Below are 21,145 nucleotides of genomic sequence, written 5' to 3'. Positions count from 1 at the left end.
GCCATGATCTTCATTTTTTGAATGTTGAGTTTTAAGCCAGCTTTTTCACTCTCCTCTTTCACTTCCATCAAGAGAGTCTCTAGTTCCTCTTCACTTTCTACCGTAAGAGTAGTGTCATTTGCATATCTGAGGTTATTGCTATTTCTCCCAGTAATCTTGATTAATAGTGCTTAATTATTGGAAGACAATGGAAATCATATATGTAAAGTCCTTAGCTAATAGAAAGTGGTCAAAAATGCAAACTATTAATATTATCAAGGCTATTAGTAATCATCTAGAAAAACAAAATCTAAAGTCAGAAGGATATCCAGGGAAAAGGCAGATACTGCAGCCAGGATGTACAGCCATCCCACAATTAAAGGGAAGAGGCAGAATACCTAGTTCTTCAGTGCACACCTCTTATGTATCAGGCATGGTGCTAAGTGCTGAGGAAGCAGACAAAAATAAAAAGAGATATAATGCCTTCCCTCATGTAGCTTACAGATTATTAGAGAAGTAGATGTTAGTTAAGAACTCAAACAAATACTATCAAAATTAGAAGTGCTGAAGTGTCTGAAGGGAGAGGGATGATATATGAGAACACATAAGAGGAGAAATTGCCACCATGAAAGAGGACAGGGAAGATTTTTCATTGAGATGGATGAGTGAGCTGAGATAAAGGGATGAAGGAAACAGAGAAAGGGAAGGAGGAAGAAAGGAAAGAAGGGAAAAGTAATTGACCAGGCTTTTGCAAGAGAAATCACAAGATGAGAATAGCCAAGTGCAGAAAGCGAGCAGGGAGATGGCACAGCATGAGACTGGAGAGGTGGGAAGGCAAGGACTTGACTCTTAAGGATTTCAGTCTTTGATTCTGGAAACAATGAAAAGCTGTTGAATTGTTCTAAGGAGGAAGATAATTGTGTTTTTAAAAGGTCACTCTGGCTTATAATACAGAAAACAAATTGAAGAAAGGCAAGAGAAGATGTATGGAGACCAGTTAGGATAATTTTCTATTGAAAGTGAAAGTGAAGTCGCTCAGTTGTGTCCGACTCTTTGTGACCCCATGGACTATAGCCTACCAGGCTCCTCAGTCCATGGAATTTTCCAGGCAAGAGTATTGAGTGGGTTGCCATTTCCTTCTCCAGAGGATCTTCCCAACCCAGGGACCGAACCTGATCTCTCGCATTGCAGGCAGACACTTTACCATCTGAGCCACCAGGGAAGCCCCATTTTTTTTTTTTTCCTAGTTCAGGTTAAAAATGATGTAACTTAGTCTGAAGTAGTAAGGATAGTAGTCTATGGTAGTAAATGGGGATGGTAGTAGGAGTTCAAGAGACATTTGGAAGATAACATGGACAGCATTTGGATATGAAGGGTGAGACAGAGGGAAGAGCCAAGGGTGACACCCTGCGTTTCTGACTTGCACGCTTGGAGAAGGACCAGGTTAGAGGGAAGATAAACTGGTTGTTGCCAAGGTGGATTTGAGGTATGTTTTAACCAAGAGGTAGTACAAGTAGGAGATAGAAGTTTGGAGATACATACTTGAGCTCAGAGAAGTGGCTAAGACTGGAAATATAAACATGTTAATCACCCCCACTCAGGTAGCAATGCTATGAGTTGAATGAGGTCACCTACAGAGACGGGCTAAAGTCTGAATAGGAGAGGGCTGAGGACTGAGCTTTGAGTAATTTCAAGTTTAAAGGTCAGTAGAGGAGGATCAGCAGCTAAAGAAAGTAGAGACAGTGAATAGGAAAGTGGAGGTGGAGAGAGGGCGGGGGGAGCTGACAGAGAAACCAAGGGAGGAGAGTCAAGAAGGTCTATGTAGGTCTAGTTGGTGAAGCACTGCAGAAACCACTGATGGCCTTAGCTAGAGCTGTGTTAGTAGTATGAGGTTCCCCCCAAACACCCCAGACTAGGATGAGAATGAATAGGAGGTGAAGACTGGAGGTATAGCCAATTCACTCAATTTACTAGATTGTGATGGAGAGAAGAGAAAATACCATATCTGGAGGCAGAGGAAGAGTTAAGTGAAGGTATCTTGATTTTTCAACAGGAAAGACTCAAATGTGCTTACAAAATTAATGGGAATGATTCGGCTGGGGCGAAAGTTGGATCTGGAAGAGAGAAATGGGGTAATTGTTAGAGTTAGGAAGATGGATGAGAGCAGAGATGAAAGAGAAGTAAGGTTCCTCTGTTACAACAAGAATGAAGGAGGACAGGGTGGATACAGAAGGGAAAGTGAAGGACTTTAAATCTGATGACTTCTGTCTTTCTATCGAGTAAGAGGCAAGGTAATACAATAAGAGTGAAAGAAGAGATTTGGAGAGAGTGGAGATTTGAAATCATTGTTGTTGACAGTGGAAAGGTAATGGTTTACCAGATATATACAGCAGTGTAGCAGGGCAGACCTGAGGCTAGGAGGCAGATTAAAACAGGAGACAACTGGTGTCATTACATGACTTTGTCCAGGAGCACTGAACTGCACAGGCATGAGTGGCTGGGGTTTTATCACATCAGGAAGATAAAATGACAGAGAAGCAAAGTTTTTAGTGTATTTATGCCATTTATGAAGAAATAAAGATGCACAAAGAGATTACACAGTGTTGATAATGAAGAACAAGGAATGAGGATATTAAAATATATTACAGTGCTTTGGGGAAGAGGAACCAGAGTAGACTGCTCAATAATAATGTCAGTATTTGGGAACCTGGTATATTATTAAATTGAACATATGCCCCATTTGCCTGGGAAAGTTCCAGTTTTGGCAGCTGTCACAACATAATTATCAATAACAAACTTTTTCATCCTTGTCTGGACAATAAATTTCATGGTCACTCTTTATGACAAAGTGGCATCACAAAGTGGAGAAAAGATGGGTTAACTGGTGTTAAAAGTAGCTTACAGTATGGACTTTCAGCTTCTAGGCCCACATGTAAGGAGTTTAGAAGTCACTGGAGAAGACAATGGCAACCCACTCCAGTACTCTTGCCTGGAAAATTCCATGGATGGAGGATCCTGGTGGGCTGCAGTCCATGGGGTCGCACAGAGTCAGACACGACTGAGCAATTTCACTTTCACTTTTCACTTTCATGCATTGGAGAAGGAAATGGCAACCCACTCCAGTGTTCTTGCCTGGAGAATCCCAGGGATGGGGGAGCTGGTGGGCTGCCGTCTATGGGGTTGCACAGAGTCGGACACGACTGAAGCGACTTGGCAGCAGCAGCAGCTCCATCCTAACAAATAAAATGCTGATTAAACAGAAAAATCAAGAATTCTTTATAGATCCATGAGAGAAGTGCAGTCACAGGGAAAACTGCTGCCCTCGAATTGGAGAGGTAGATGGAGGATGTAGAGAATCACAACCTCCCAGGGCAGAAACCTGCAGCTGTCAAGTAGGAAAGCCTGAACTATAACGGATGGATTACTTGAGGCTCAATATAAACAAGTCTGAGAGTTAGAAACTCCAGAGATACCTAGTCACTGGTGGGGAGGGGGAATAGCTTTTATGGGTTTTACCTACAGGAGCTCTAGTAAGTGCGTAAAGTGAATATCAGAGAAAAATCTCTTCATGCTTCTGGCAAGGGGAGGAGAAAAGGAACTATTTTTAAATACACCAGAGCATTCTGTTCTTAACAAGTCCTTGCTCTCAGAAGATATTTTACCAGAGCCTATCTGGGGGAAGGAAAATATACAACTCCAGCCATCCAGTCCCACCTAAGCAGTGGGGGGAAGCTGAGAAGCACATGTGAAATTCACAGTCCAGGGGTACAAGTCACCAAAAGAGTGAGACCTAATTATGAGACCGTAGAACACTCCCTCTCCCTGACACCTTAATACAAGCATCCTTCAAAGATATTAGTGGTTCAGTTCCAGACCACTGCAATAAAGCAGAGATTGCAATAAATCTAATCACATGAAATTATTGGTTTCTCAGGGCATATAAAAGTTATATTTACATTATACTATAGTCTATTAAGTGTGCAATAGCATTATGTCTAAAAAAGACTTGCCTTTAATTTAAAAGTACTTCTAAGAAATGATAACCATCATCTGGCAATGCAGTGTTGCCACAAACCCTCAACTTATACAAAATGCAATGTCTGTGAAATGCAATAAAGTAGAGCCACAATAAAGCAAGGTTTATCTTATGGTGAGGGGAGAGCCAAGAGGGAAGGGAAATATATATAATTATGTCTGATTTACATTGCTGTATGGCAGAGTCTACCACAATATTGTAAAGCAATTATCCTGCAATTTTTAAAAAAAAACACAAGGTGTGTCTGCTGCTGCTACTGCTGCTAAGTCACTTCAGTTGTGTCCGACTCTGTGTGACCCCATAGACGGGGGCCCAGCAGGCTCCCCCATCCCTGGGATTCTCCAGGCAAGAACACTGGAGTGGGTTGCCATTTCCTTCTCCAATGCAGGAAAGTGAAAAGTTAAAGTGAAGTCACTCAGTCATGTCCAACTCTTAGTGATTCCATGGACTGCAGCCTATCAGCCTATCAGTCCATGGGATTTTCCAGGCAAGAGGATTGGAGTGGGTTGCCACTGCCTTCTCCGCAAGGTGTGTCTATGTGTTGCTAAAAGCCTACTCACTTCAGTTTCTTTTACCCAGCACATCATGTGCACCTTGCAATAAAATATTAAAAGGCAAACCAAAAGGCAAAAAAAACCCAAAAAACAAAAAACAACGCTTTTGAAGAGATAGAGAATGCATCAGAAAGGGACACAGCAGGGATATTGGAATTATCAGACTGGGAATTTGAAACAACAATGATTAATATGTTAAGGGCTCTAATGGATAAAGTGGACAGCATGCAGAAACAGACAGGTAATGTAAGCAGAGATGGAAATCCTAAGGAAAACCAAGAAGAAATGGTAGACATCAAAAATTTTGTAACAGAAATGAAAAATGCCTTTGATGGACTTACTAGTAGACTGGACATAGCTGAGGAATCTGTGAGCTTGAGGATCTAGCAACAAAAAGTAATAAAATTGAAAAAAAGAAAAGAGAACAAAGACTGAAAAAAAACAGAGCAGAATATATTAGGCTGGCCAAAAAGTTAACTCAGCCTTATCTGCAAGGTGAGCTGAAATGGCAAACAAACTTTCTGGCTAACCCAACACAAATACTATGAGAAAACTACAAAAGGCATAACATATGCATAATAGGAATACCAGGAGAAGAAAGGACAGAAAAAATATTTGAGACATTAATGACTGAGAATTTCCTCAAATTAGTATCAGACACAAAACCAGAGATCCAGGAAGCTCAGAGAATACCAAGAACAATAAATGCCAAAAAAAAAAAAACTATATCCAAGCATATCATTCAAACTATAGAAAATTAAAGATAAAAAATTATTGAAAGAAACCAGAAGGAAAAAACACCTTACCTACAGAGGAACAGAGATAACAATTATGTCCCACGTCTCAGAAACCATGCAAATAAGAAAAGAGTGGGATGAAATATTCAATGTGTTGAGAAAAAAGCCACTAATTCAGAACTCAATACCCTGTGAAATTATTCTTCAAAAGTGAAAAAGATAAAGATTCTTCTTCAGACAGAAAAAAAAAAAAAAAAAACAGAGGAATTTGTCACCAATAGCCCCATCTTGCAAGAAAGTTTAAAATTCTTTAGAGAGAAGAAAAATAACATAGGTCAGGAACTCAGATCTTTATAAAGAAAGGAAGAGCATTAAAGAAGGAATAAATGAAGGTAAAATATATTTTTTTATTTTCTTAATTGATCTAACAGATAATTTATTCAAAATAATAGCAATGATGTATTTAATTATATGTGTTTATGTCTATATGTTCTTATATATGTTTATGTGTAAGTGAAGTGATTGGAAGCAATGATATAAGGGAAAGAAGGAAGGAATTAGGAGTATTTTGTTATTACAGGGTACTTGTAATATCTTTGAAGCAGTATAGTGATATTTGAAAGTAAACTTGGATTAGTTGTAAACGTCTACTGAAAACTCCAGAACAACCATTTTTAAAAGAAAAAAAAAGGAAGTATAACTGATATGCTAAGAAAGAAAAGATAGAATTATATAAAATTCTCAGTTAGAACCAGAAGTATAGAAAAAGTGCGGAAGACAAACAGGAACAGAAAACAGAGCAACAAATATGGTAAATGTTAATCTGCCTATATCAGTAGTCACATGAGTCATTAGTGGTCTGGATATACAAATTAAAAGACTGTCCGTGGGTCAAAATCAAGACCCTTATGACTCCAGTTAATAGCACTGTGTTGCATATTCAAAAGTTGTTAAGAGAGTAAATCTTAAAATGTCTTATCACAAGAAAACATTTTATAACTGTGGATGGTGACTGCTGTTAACTAGACTCATGTGGTGGTTTTTTTGCCATATATACCAATATCAAATCATTACTTTGTACATCTGGAACTAATACGTCAGTTGTATTTCAATTAAAAAATAAAATTAAAAAATATTTAAAAACCAAGACCATTGTACATTGTATGTAAAGAACCCACTTATATCTTAAAGACTTATAAAGACTTATAGATTAAAAGCAGAATGATAAGACAGATACACAGTGCTAACACTAATCAAAAGAAAACAGGAATAGCTATATTAATTTCAAGTGGAGTGGACTTCAAAGCAAGGAAAGTTATCAGTAATAAAGAGGGGCATTATATAATGGTAAAGGGGTCAGTACTCCAAGAAGATGTAATAATCCTTAATATGTTTGCACCTAATGATAGTGTGTCAAAATATGTGAGCTAAAAACTGATAGAACTGCAAATATAGAAATAGATAAATTCACTGTCACAGTTGTAGATGTTGATCCCCCTCTATCCGAAATGGACAGATATAGCAGACAGAAAATCAGTAAGGACATAGTTCAGCTAAACAGTGCCATCAGTCAACTGGACCTAATTGACATCTATAGACTCCTTTATTCAATAACAGCAGATTACATGTTGTTCTCAAGCTCACATGGAACATTCAACAAGATAGATCACATTTTGGGTCATAAGACACACTTTGGCAAATTTTAAAAGGATAAAAATTGTACAATATCTGCTCTCAAACCACAATAGAATTAACTAGACATCAGTAACAGATAACTGTAAAATCCCCAAATACTTGGAGATTAAACCACACATTTTTAACGGACACATGGGTCAAAGAAGAAATTTCAGAAGAAATTTTAAAATATTGTGTACTAAATGAAAATGATAATACAACTTAAAATATGTACAATGCAATGAAAGCAGCACTTAGAAATTTGTATCACCAAATGTACATATTAGAAAAGCAGTTGCTGCTGCTAAGTCACTTCAGTCGTGTCCAGCTCTGTGCGACCCCATAGATGTCAGCCAACCAGGCTCCCCCACCCCTGGGATTCTCCAGGCAAGAACACCGGAGTGGGTTGCCATTTCCTTCTCCATGCATGAAAGTGAAAAGTGAAAGTGTTGTCGCTCAGTCATGTCCGACTCTTAGCGACCCCATGGACCACAGCCTACCAGGCTCCTCCATTCGTGGAATTTTCCAGGTAAGAGTACTGGAGTGGGGTGCCATTGCCTTCTCTGTAGAAAAGCAGAAAAACTTTAAATCAATAAGCTTCCACTTTAGGAAACTAAAGAAAGAAAATAAAAATATATAAAATAAGGAGGAAAAAATAATTAAAAAATTAAAGCAGAAATCAATGAAATTGAAAAAAAAATCAGAGAAAATCAACAAAACCAAAAAGCTGGCTCTTGAAAAGATCAGTAAGATTGATAAGCCCTTAGACAGGCTAACTGAACAAAAACCAGGGAAGACACAAATTACTAATATTAGAAATGAAAGAAGGGACATCACTACAGATCCCATGGCCACTAAACGAATAATAAAGGTGTTTTATGAATGTTCATGATTTTGATGACCTAGATGAAATGGACCTATTCCTTGAAAGACACAATTTGCCAAAACTCACAAAATAAGAAAGAGAAAAATATAGAAAATAGAAAAAAAATTTTTTAAGAAATTGAATCAATAATAAAGTCCTTCCAAAACAGAAAGCACAAGACTGAGACAGGTTCACTGATGAATTCCACAAACATTTAAGGAAGAAATTATACCAATTTTCTACTTCCTAACTCATTCTCTGAGGCCAGCACCACCCTAATACCAAAAGTAGACAAAGACTTTGCAGAAAAAGGAAACCTGCAAACCTATATCTCTCATGTACAAAGATGCAAAATTCCTCAATAAAATATTAGGAAATCAAATGCAACAGTATGTGAAAAGAATAGACACCATAACCAAGTAGGATTTATCCCAGTCATACAAGGCTGGTTCAACACTCAAAAAATCAAGTAATATAATCTATCACATCAATAGGCAAAAGAAGAAAAATCACATGATCACATCAATAGACACAGGAAAAACACTGAACAAAATCTAACACCCATTCATGATAAAAACTCTCAGCAAAATATGAATAGAGATAAAGGTCCTTAATGTAATAAAGAGCATACAAATAACATACCTAATATCATATTTATTGGTAAGAAACTTGAGACTTTGCTGCAAAGGTCAAGAACAAGGCAAGGATGTCTCCCCTCACCGTCACTTTTCAACATCATACTAGATATCCTAGCTAATGTAACAAATAAGGAAATGAAAGATACAGATTTGAAAGGAAGAAATAAAACTGTCCTTGTTTGCAGATAACATGATTGTCTACAAACAAAACCTGAAAGATCAACAAAAAACATCCTGAAACTAATAAAAATTACAACAAAAGTTTAATAGTTGCCAGGGACTGGGGAAAGGAAGGGATGAACAGGCAGAGCACAGAGGACTTTTAAGGCAGTGAAATTAATCAATACAATACTATAATGTATTGTAGTATCATTATACATTATTATTATTATATATTATTATACATTTGTCAAAACCCATAGAATATACAAAACCAAGAGTGAACACTAATGTAAACTATGGACTTTGAGTGATGATATATCAGTGTAGGTTTATGTAGGTTTATTAGTTGTAACAAATGTGCTGCTCTGGTGCCTGACGTTGATAATGGGGAAAGTTAGGTATGTATGAGAACGGGGTATATGGGAACTCCCTGTACTTTTGCAGTGAACTTAAAACTGCTCTAAAAAATCAAATAACTTTTAAAAAAGTAGCTTACAGTATGGAGAAAATAGATTTGGATCTCTACACCATGATATTAAAAAGCAAGTTCTAAATGGATTGAAGACCTGTGTGAAAATGAAGTTATAAAGCTTATGAAACAAAATACTAGAGAATGTCTTTCTGATCTCAGTTTTTTAGGCAAGACCAAAAAAGTGTAAGCCATAGGAAAAGATAAATTTGACTAGGTAAAAGTTATTAAAGAATTCCAAATATAGGATAAACATCTGGGTGACACAAAGATGTTTGTCAACAATGAGCAATTCATATTCAGAAAGTCCTACAAACCGACAAAAAGAGAAAAATCCATTGGTAAAGATTCTGAGCTGGCAATTCCCAGAAGAACCCTGATAAATTTGTAAGTTCAGTTCAGTTCAGTCGCTCAGTCGTGTCCGACTCTTTGCGACCGCAGGAATCGCAGCATGCCAGGCCTCCCTGTCCATCACCAACTCACGGAGTTCACTCAGACTCACATCCATTGAGTCTGTGATGCCATCCAGCCATCTCATCCTCTGTCGTCCCCTTCTCCTCCTGCCCCCAATCCCTCCCAGCATCAGAGTCTTTTCCAATGAGTCAGCTCTTCACATGAGGTGGCCAAAGTGCTGGAGTTTCAACTTTAGCATCATTCCTTCCAAAGAAATCCCAGGGCTGATCTCCTTCAAGCAATGCTCAAACCGGCTAGTATTAAATGAAAACATGCTACTATTTTATATCAGATTGGAAACAATTAGAAAGCCCAGTAATCACACGTACTAGTGAGGATAGGGGGAAATGGGAACAGGTGTGCATAGCTTGTAAAATAAATAGGTATACCCATTTTGCAGAACAATCTGGTACCACTTGTAAAATTAATATGACTAGACCCACAACCTCAAACCAACAGTTCCACTACATGGTTTATATTACTGAGAAACTTTCATGTAGGTTCAAAAGCAGAGCAACTTGAGGGTTTGCATTACAGTCATGTTTGTGGAGGAAAAGAGCTGGAAGTCAGCTCAGTGCCCCTCAGTGGGATAATAGTAAGTAAAATGTGGTCTATGCTTTCAGTGGAGTACTAGGCAGCAGGCAGTATCAGTATTACATTCACATATAGTAAAACTGACATAATAAGATTAAGTGAACTGTATGGCACATGGAACTCTGCTCAATGTTATGTGGCAGCCTGGATGGGAGGGGAATTTGGGGGAAAATGGATATCTGTCTCTGTGTGGTTGAGTCCCTTCTTCCCTTCGCTGTTCACCTGAAACTATCACAACATTGCTTGTTAATTGGCTATAATACAATACAAAATAAAAAGTTTTGGGGAAAAAAGATTATGTGACAGAAATATTAAAATACAAAACAACTCTATGTAATTTCAAGTAAATTATATATACACAACTTATACATAGAGTACATCATGAGAAACGCTGGGCTGGAAGAAGCATAAGCTGGAATCAAGATTGCTGGAAGAAATATCAATAACATCAAATATACAGATGACACCACCCTTATGGCCGAAAGTGAAGAGGAACTAAAAAGCCTCTTGATGAAAGTGAAAGAGGAGAGTGAAAAAGTTGGCTTAAAGCTCAACTTTCAGAAAACTAAGATCAGGGCATCTGGTCCCATCACTTCATGGGAAATAGATGGGGAAACAGTGGAAACAGTGTCAAACTTTATTTTGGGGGCCTCCAAAATCACTGCAGGTGGTGATTGCAGCCGTGAAATTAAAAGACACTTACTCCTTGGAAGGAAAGTTATAACCAACCTAGATAGTATATTCAAAAGCAGAGACATTACTTTGCCGACTAAGGTCCATCTAGTCAAGGCTATGGTTTTTCCTGTGGTCATGTATGGATGTGAGAGTTGGACTGTGAAGAAAGCTGAGCGCTGAAGAATTGATGCTTTTGAGCTGTGGTGTTGGAGAAGACTCTCTAGAGTCCCTTGGACTGCAAGGAGATCCAATCAGTCCCTTCTAAAGGAGATCAGTTCTGGGTGTTCACTGGAAGGACTGGTGCTGAAGCTGAAACTCCAGTACTTTGGCTACCTCATGCGAAGAGTTGACTCATTGGAAAAGACTCTGATGCTGGTAGGGATTGGGGGTAGGAGAAGGGGACGACAGAGGATGAGATGGCTGGATGGCATCACTGACTCGATGGACATGGGTTTGGGTGAACTCTGGGAGTTGGTGATGGACAGGGAGGCCCTGCATGCTGCAGTTCATGGGGTTGCAAAGAGTTGGACACAACTGAGTGCCTGAACTGAGCTGAATATGTATATATATATTCAAAAGAACATATATTAAATTCTTATGCTGCTGCTGCTAAGTCGCTTCAGTCGTGTACAACTCTGTGCGACCCCAGAGATGGCAGTCCACCAGGCTCCCCTGTCCCTGGGATTCTCCAGGCAAGAACCCTGGAGTGGGTTGCCATTTCCTTCTCCAATGCATGAAAGTGAAAAGTGAAAGTGAAGTTGCTCAGTTGTGTCTAGACCCCATGGACTTCAGCCCACCAGGCTTCTCCGAACCATGGGATTTTCCAGGCAAGAGTACTGGAGTGGGTTGCCATTGCCTTCTCTAAATTCTTATGAGTGAGTGGTAAATATGGAAGAGAAATGAGAGAAGAATAAAAAGAATATTGAGATAAATAAAATGTCTTTGTTTCATCACTGGATAACAGTGATGAAAATATATAATATGACAATTTTTAACTGCTTTCCTAAAGAGGAATTTTTAAAAATGTTTTTAAGTAAAATAAATACAATATGGGTATAGTCTCACTAAATTGTATTTGAAAATTTAATGAATAATTCATATAAAGTACTCAGCTTAGTGCCTAGCCTACACTAAACACTCAGTAAGTGTTCTCTCTTAATATTAACACTACTCATGATACAGCCTGCTGCTGCTGCTGCTAAGTCACTTCAGTCATGTCCAACTCTGTGTGACCCCAGAAACGGCAGCCCATCGGGCTCCCCCATCCCTGGGATTCTCCAGGCTACTACCAGTCAATTGAGGTTGGCACTTAAGACCCATTGGACTTAGATGATTTTCCCCAAAAGACCCTTCCAGGTCTAATAGTCTGTGGTTTTATGAGAGGGATAGGCAAGTCCTGGCAGCAGACCCAGAAGCAAGCAGGAGAAATGGTGAAAACAGCTTTGAGGGATGGGGATGGCTACCAACTTTTCTGCAGTGTCGTGGAAAACCTTGAAGGCTAACTTGAGAGAACACCAACAAAAGGTACAAACAACGATAGGAAATGCTGCAGAAGTGCGTAAAACTGGGTGACTCTATGTACTTTGGGATACTTCCTTCAAGATGGGGGAGTTTCTTTTAACATTTTAATTTCAAGTTATAAGACTGAATCATGACGTCTAGGTATACGGCATTGGCTTTGGATTCTCTCTTCCCCATCCTCCACCTTAGGTTATTGTAATCAATGAGCAAGATCATCACCTAGTGGCCTGTCCCTCAAAGTGCTGACATAAGATCCTGGTCCCAGAGAGAAGAGAACCTGAGCTATAGTCTTGTCTTTATGCTAAGTGAACAAACATTGAGTGGGACTCTGTGCCGGGCAGTATTCTGGTGTCCTGGGGATATAGAACTGCTAACAGAAAATGACAGATTTAAAACTGAAATTAAGGAATTGTCAACACGACAACTTCCCAAAGTGACATTGCCTTTTAACGTGTTTATTTTCCACTGGTTCTCCACAGATCATAGACGAAGAAGAAACCCAGTTTATGAGTAATTGCCCCGTTGCCGTCACAGAAAGCACCCCACGGAGGCGGACGCGGATCCAGGTGTTCTGGATAGCGCCACCTGCAGGAACTGGCTGCGTAATTCTAAAGTAAGTGAACATGGAATCCTTGAAACTCTTCATTCCCCTTCCCTTTGTGGCTCACGGTGTGGCTGCAAAAGGAAAAGTGGCTTTCCTGGGGCCTCAGACAAGTTGTATCATCTCTCTGCCCTCCATTATCTTGACTATAAAACAGGATTATGGGCCATCTTTCCTAAAGTGCTATAAAAAGTATCAGTTACCTGAATCTCCATGCTCCTCTCATACAGTGATCTTCTGATCATTATCTTCCTGGAGATAATGATCCACCGGCTGGTTAAGAAAAATTACAACCCTGCTGAGGATAATTTTTGGCTTCCTCCATCTTGAATTTAATGCTCTATATCCTTAAACTGTGTTAAGTGGGCTGAGACCTGAATATAACTTCCATTGGCCCCAGGCTCAGTTTTCTAATCCTATCTTCTTCCTTCTCCCATCAAAAATACCCTCTTGCACCACTTCTCTGGGGCCTCTTGACCCTCCTTTAGGTGAGTCACAATAGGTGATGAGAAGTATTAGCCAGTCAATGGTTTTCCTCTGAAAGGCAGCATTATCTCAAACCTGTGTTTCCAAAATTGTATGTTATAGAGATGTTCAGGGAGATGTAAACAGGTGGGCAGGAAATCAGTTTCTATGGTTAAATAAGTTTGGAGAATTCTGTAGGTTATATATCCCCTTCTTGCCAATTCACAACATATATTAACATATTGAAGGCTTTGCAAAGTCCTGCCAAAAAGAAATCTGTTTAACTTGGTTTCACCCAACATTTCCTAAACTTGACTGCAACATTCCTTTTTTGCTGAGACATCTATTAACATTCAGCAGTTTGAGAAATACAGTTATCACCTATTTTAAATACCATATTTTAAATATATTTAAAGGCTCTATACAGTGATGCTGGGGAGTTTAGGATTTCAGAAGGCCAATAGTCATGGGTAGATGGGCAAGGCTCCAATGCCAACATCTAAGAAACACTTTTTTCTGGAGTTAGGAGCTGGGACCTTCCCAACCATCTTCCACTTCTTTAGCTCCCCCAAGGCATTATGTGTGTATTTGGTTCACTTGTTTGAACCTCTGGCAGGAGAACATTTCTGAAGACTTACAAGTCCAGCCTGTTCCTGAGAAGAGACTGATAAGAAGGGATTTTACCTAGGCTCTCTAGTCATTGAAGTTTCTTGATCCAACTGTGCCTGGATTATGGAGGGAAAAGAAAAAAAAACCCACAGAGATAGCTGGAGCCTCTGTCCATTGTCCAGACTCAGCCCTGGATTTGGCCTAGCTTTGCTATCATCTGTATGGATATCATTGTTTTCTTTAGTTTAATGCAAACTGTGCATCTTTTCTCACATTCCTTGAGAAATTTGACTTTTGGCGTTAATGTACATTGGTGATTTTTTAAATTTAGCAGTAGAATTTATATATAACTATAAACTCCATATATAATATGAATCTAGTATCTAGCTGCAATGTGGGAGAAGGCTTTGTAGAAATAAATGCAGACCACTGAAATGAGAACAGAAGCTATTTATTCAGAGGTTGCTCTATAGCAAGGGAAGTCAGCTGCCATCACTAGAATCTGGCAGAGACTCAAAGACAAGTGAGGAGTGGGAAATCTTTTAGTGAAAAAAAAAAAACAGAAAAGATTTAGGTACTTTCTGACTGGAGATATTTGGTGTGGGGAAGTCGAGAGCAGGCTAACTAGAAATGAAGCATCTGACATGGTTGGTTTGGAGAACATATTTGGCTTTCTCTGACTGGTCCTGAGCTGGAAACAGAGGAGGCAGTGGGGGCAAGAATTCGAGAGCTGGCATCACTGACCAAGTCCTAACCATGCTGGACTCATGGCTGCATAGGTTGTGGTTTGGCTTCCTAGACCATTTGCTGCAGAGGCTGGGGATCAGAGTTCTTTTGTCACAGCCTGGCCTTTGTCCATTAGCGTATTCATTCAGCCTCTTAGGCTGGATACCGGGTTCTCAGCCTGGCTTTCCTATACCCACACCCCTGTCCATGGCAGCCCTAGGACTCCACAGAGACTGGGGCTCGCCAACATTAGATCTATCTGATGAGTCTTCTTGCTCAAAGGGCTTCCTTGGTAGCTTTGCTGGTAAAGAATCTGCCTGCAATGTGGGAGACCTGGGTCCGATTTCTGGGTTGGGAAAATCCACTGGTAAAGGAATAGGCTACCCACTCCAGTATTCTTGGGCTTCTCTGGTGGCTCAGCTGGTAAAGAATCTGCCTGCAATGTGGGAGACCTGAGTTTGATCCCTGGGTTGGGAAGATACCTTGGAGAAAGGAAAGGCTACCCATTCCAGTATTATGGTCTGGAGAATTCCATGCATGGACTGTATAGTCCATGGAATTGCAAAGAGTCGGACATGACTGAACAACTTTCACTTTCTCTAAAACTCTATCCCTTTGGCATAGATGTCTGGTTTTCTTTGATTTGTTGTTCTCACAAACCAGACATATTTGATCTTCCTGTTGGAAGCCAGAAAGGCATCTCTTTGTTTACATTAAAAATGAACATATGTGAACATATGTCTATAAATTAACATCGAACAAATGTGGCTTGTTCAGTCCCTCGTTCTTTCAGTAAATGTAACTGAACTTCTATTTGCACAGGTGTCAATATTATACAGGCAACTGAGATTAAGATCTTGGCCCTCAAGGTTCTCAGAAGCCAATGGAGGAGAGAGAAAGGGGCAACAAATACTTTCTGTCTACTGTGAACTCAGCTATACATCTAGCAGTTTTTGTCTAACTTAATCTTCATAACAGACTTCCCCTTTTCATGCAGGAGGTCACAAGTCCCAGTGAATTAGGCAGTTTCTTGAAGGTGCATGTCCATTTAATGCTAAAGCCCCGTGTTCTTCCTTTCATCTTTTTCTGAAGGAATTAAATATAACCTACAACCACTCACTAAAGAAATAATGATTTTATAGGTGAAATGTAAATACATTCACATTGAAAAATGTCACATGGTATAGAAAATAGTGAAATACGGAAAAACAGAGAACACAGAAAAAGTGAAAAATCCCTGACATTTCTCCCGATAAATCCCACAGTCTTCTACCCAAAAGTAGCAATAGATATCAGTTTGGTGTGTATTTGTTAGACTTTAATGTGTGCATTTTTATGTATTAATATATAAATAAACATATAAGTACCCTTTGTATAAATGGTATCATGGTCTGCATGATGTCCTGAAATTGAATGGATTTTAACTAAATAAAATGTATTAGAGATATTTCCAGGTCAGAACATATGGGTTTATCTCTCTTTTTAAACTGTTGCATATAATCTACTGTGAAAATGTGTTAATTATTCCATAGTTGATGGACATTTAGATTGTTTCCAGTCTTTTACAATTACAAATAATGCTATAATAAACATCCTTATATATGCCTGCTTGAGCAAATATGCAAGTTTTTGTCCATGGTAGCTGCCAAGAAGTAGGATCATAAAGGATACACATTTATAATTTTAATAGACACTGCCAGATTTTCTTCTAAAAAGCTTGCCAACTTAAACACTCTCCCTGACTGTGAACAAGAGAATTTGTTTCCTTACTTGCTTAACAACTCTTGATGTTTATCATTCTTTAAAGTTCTGCCAATCTGATAGTTAAAAGTGACATTTTCTGGTAATTTTTATTTTCCCAATTACTAGTAATATTAGAATCTTTTCAAATATTTATTCCATTTCTCTTTTCTGCAAATGGCTATTCACATCCTTGTCCACTTTTCTGATAGTTTCTTTTTAAAATTGATGTTTATATATAAATCTGGTGGCTCAGTCGGTAAAGAATCACCTGCAATGCGAGAGACCTGGGTTTGATCCCTGGGTTGGGAAGATCCCCTGGAGGAGGGCATGCCAACTGACTCCAATATTCTTGCCTGGAGAATCCCCAAGGACAGAGGAGCTTGGCAGGCTGAAGTACATGGATTTGCAAAAAGTCGGACATGACTGAGCAACTAAGCACACAGCACATATATTTCTGTATATTTATATATAAAATATATTTGTATATTATGTGTAAAATATATTTTATATTGCATATTTTATATAAAATGTATATAAATGTTATATATAAATGTCTATAAATATACAATTTTATAAATTTGTTTAAAATTGATTCTTATACAGTACAGATAATAACAATTTATTTTAAATTTAAAATATTTCTACCTTTCTTTGCTTTCATCATCATAATTAACTTTGCTTTCATCATCCAGAAATTTGAAATTTTGATTTTAATCAAATATATCTATTCTTTCACTTATGAATCTTGATTTGTATCCTGTCTAAAAATAATCTTCCTGCACAGCCAAGGTTATAAATATATCCCCATATTATTAATATTTTTATAGGTTTAAAAATAAATTTAGGTCTTTAATCTTCTTGGAATTTACTTTTGTGAATAATATGGTATCAGTATGCCTCAACAGAAGTTAAATGGCACACTCAGCAGAAGTGCCAAAAGGTCAGTTGAATCAGGGGTGCATTTATGATGAAAGTGTTAATTGCTCAGTCATGTCCAAATCTTTCTGACCCCATGGACTGTAGCCTGCCAAGCTCCTCTGTCCATGGAATTCTCCAGGCAAGAATACTGGAGTGAGTTGCCATTACCTTCTCCAGGGGATCTCCTGACCCAGGGATCAAACCCGGGTCTCCTGTTTTGCAGGCAGATTCTTTACCTGGGAATGATGTGGCCAAAAAGAATTGGGAGGAGCCTTTAGCGCCCAGGCCTAAAGGGATAAGGGGAGGACACAGAGGATAAACAGAAAAGACCACCACCTCCCAGGAGCTGAAACCTTTGGATAAGGGAAGCTACTAGCCTGAGGTGACCCCACAGGGACCCCAACCTTGATTCCCTATCAGTTTTCCCTTTTGACCTTGGCTTCAACTATGAGGACAACAGCCCATTGCTAGAGTCCACGCAGATTCTCCTCTCCAGCAAAGATCAGGGTGTGGAAGGATGCAGACGGTGGCTGGAGGGGCAGACCAGAGCTGGCCAGCACAGATGAGAAATCCAAGTCTGCTTGCTTTTCTCAGAATGGCTTGGTCATTGTTGCACATTCGTTTTTCAAATAGTTTGTCCTTTCCTCAAGTGTTTGAAGTGCTACTTTATCAAATATGAAATTTTTATACAGATCCGTTCTATTCTGTTGATCTTTTTATCTATTCCTGCACAAAACCATACCATTTCATAGCACAATTTTATTTGATGTTTTGATAGCAAGTCATTGCTCATTAATCTTCTGGTTCAAAATGTTCATGGCTATTCAAGCAGATTCATAATTCCAGACAAATTGTAAAATGAGTTTATTGTGTTTAATAGAAACTTATATTGGGATTTTGAATGGTATTGCAAACCCTACAATATGTCTCCGTATATAGCATCCTTACAATGTTTTCCCAGTTAGAAATATGGAATATCTCCTATTCAGGTCTTTTATGTCCTTCAGGAAAGTAATATAATTTTTCTTCATTTAGATTGCACTTTCTTGTGAGGCTTCCTCCCCGCAGGCATAGATATTTTATAGTTTTATTGCTTTTGCGAATGGGCTCTTTTTTCCTATTAAACTTTCTAATCATTGATTGCTTATGTTTAGGAAAGCTATTGATTCTTGTACCTTGAGTCTGAGTTTAAGCAGTGCTTAACTCTCTTGATAGTTCTAATGGCTTCTTTTTTCATTCTTTTGGGAAATAATAAATATACCTTTGTTCCTTTTTCATGTTTTAGTTGATTATCTGTCACCTCTAGCACAATATTAAATAGTGGCATTCATGTTTATGCCTGATTTTAATGGGAATACCATTATAGTGCCCTTTTAGTATAATAGGAAGTACAGGTTTCAAACTGATGCCTTGACTCAAGCTGAGAAACACCCAAGTTGTCTAGCTGAGAAAGTTTCCTTCTTTTTCATGTGGAAGGTGGTGTTGGGAAAACCAGTCAGCCAATCAGTATCCAATGTACATATGCTATGTACCCCGATTGACCAGCGCTGAGAAAGTCTCAGAGTATAAACAAGGCTCCTGACTTTCAAGACAATTTGCTGAAATCTAGCTGTGGTATAAATAAAAATATGTATGCAAAAGTTAGTGAATCTAAGACAGACATGAACTGAGGACAAATTAAACAAGGTTAGTCAGAAAGTAGATGCACGAAGAATGTAATAATGGGAGCACCAGAAGTCCTTAGAAAGGTTGGTTGACACGTTGAAGACAGTGGTAGTGTCTGGATAAATGGACAGAAGGGAAGGGGCCATTCCAAGTGAAGGCGGTGGACAGGGAGAAAACTGCCATCAGAAGTTGGAGGTGAGAGTAAATATGGTAGTTCTGGGTGGCAGTAAACAGACAGACTTGGTGAAATTACAAGGTCTTTGGGGACCAAGATCCATTTCTAAATCATAGAAGTTCTTCAGTATCAAGATGAAGAGGTTGATCTTGATTCAAGAGGAATAAGGGAGCCATTCAGTTCAGTCGCTCCATCGTGTCCGACTCTTTGCGACCCCGTGAATCGCAGCACGCCAGGGCTCCCTGTCCATCACCATCTCCCGGAGTTCACTCAGACTCACGTCCATCGAGTCTGTGATGCCATCCAGCCATCTCATCCTCTGTCGTCCCCTTCTCCTCCTGCCCCCAATCCCTCCCAGCATCAGAGTCTTTTCCAATGAGTCAATTCTTCGCATGAGGTGGCCAAAGTACTGGAGTTTCAGCTTTAGCATCATTGCTTCCAAAGAAATCCTAGGGTTGATCTCCTTCAAATGGACTGGTTGGATCTCCTTGCAGTCCAAGGGACTCTAGAGAGTCTTCTCCAACACCACAGTTCAATTCAGCGCTCAGCCTTCTTCACAGTCCAACTCTCACATCCATACATGACCACAGGAAAAACCACAGCCTTGACTAGCTGGACCTTAGTTGGCAAAGTAATGTCTCTGCTTTTGAATATACTATCTAGATTGGTCATAACTTTTCTTGCAAGGAGTAAGCGTCTTTTAATTTCATGGCTGCAATCACCATCTGCAGTGATTTTGGAGCCCCCAAAAATAAAGTCTGACACTGTTTCCACCGTTTTCCCATCTATTTCCCATGAAGTGATGGGACCAGATGCCATGATCTTCGTTTTCTGAATGTTGAGCTTTAAGCCAACTTTTTTGCTCTCCTCTTTCACTTTCATCAAGAGGTTTTTAGTTCCTCTTCACCTTCTGCCATAAGGGTGGTGTCATCTGCATATCTGAGGTTATTGATATTTCTCCCAGCAATCTTGATTCCAGCTTGTGTTTCTTCCAGTCCAGCATTTCTCATGATGTACTCTGCATATAAGTTAAATGAGCAGGGTGACATACAGCCTTGACGTACTCCTTTTCCTATTTGGAACCAGTCTGTTGTTCCATGTCCAGTTCTAACTGTTGCTTCCTGACCTGCATACAGATCTCTCAAGAGGCAGGTCAGGTGGTCTGGTATTTCCATCTCTTTCAGAATTTTCCACAGTTTATGGTGATTCATACAGTCAAAGGCTTTGGCATAGTCAAGAAAGCAGAAATAGATGTTTTTCTGAAACTCTCTTGCCTTTTTCATGATCCAGCAGATGTTGGCAATTTGATCTGTGGTTCCTCTGCCTTTTCTAAAACCAGCTTGAACATCAGGGAGTTCACGGTTCACATATTGCTGAAGCCGAGCTTGGAGAATTTTGAGCATTACTTTACTAGCATGTGAGATGAGTGCAATTGTGAGGTAGTTTGAGCATTCCTTTGCATTGCCTTTCTTTGGAATTGGAATGAAAATGGACTTTTCCAGTCCTGTGGCCACTGCTGAGGTTTCCAAATTTGCTGGCATGTTGAGTGCAGCACTTTCACAGCATCATCTTTCAGGATTTGAAACAGCTCCACTGGAATTCCATCACCTCCACTAGCTTTGTTCATAGTGATGCTTTCTAAGGCCCACTTGACTTCACATTCCATGATGTCTGGCTCTAGATTAATGATCATATCATCATGATTATCTGTGTTGTGAAGATCTCTTTTGTACAGTTCTTCCATGTATTCTTTCCACCTCTTCTTAATATCTTCTGCTTCTGTTAGGTCCAGACCATTTCTGTCCTTTATCGAGCCCATCTTTGCATGAAATGTCCCCTTGGTATCTCTAATTTTCTTGAAGAGATCTCTAGTCTTTCCCATTCTG

The 21,145-nt window shown here is 39.1% G+C and overlaps 1 protein-coding gene across 1 annotated transcript in view; it reads left to right on the top strand.

Annotated features, from left to right (window-relative positions):
* SPON1 (spondin 1) overlaps window positions 1-21,145 on the top strand; it is a 314,010-nt gene that overhangs the window by 78,199 nt on the left and 214,666 nt on the right. The window contains exon 3 of the mRNA XM_040258315.1: window positions 12,837-12,970. Within this exon, the coding sequence (XP_040114249.1) occupies window positions 12,837-12,970 (134 nt within the window). The remainder of the gene's footprint in view (window positions 1-12,836; window positions 12,971-21,145) is intronic.

Source organism: Oryx dammah, unplaced genomic scaffold (genome assembly GCF_014754425.2).
Source record: "Oryx dammah isolate SB20612 unplaced genomic scaffold, SCBI_Odam_1.1 HiC_scaffold_17, whole genome shotgun sequence".
NCBI classification, from domain to species: Eukaryota; Metazoa; Chordata; class Mammalia; order Artiodactyla; family Bovidae; genus Oryx; species Oryx dammah.
Note: the sequence above shows the minus strand (reverse complement) of the source record. Positions and strands in the feature narration are given on the sequence as shown.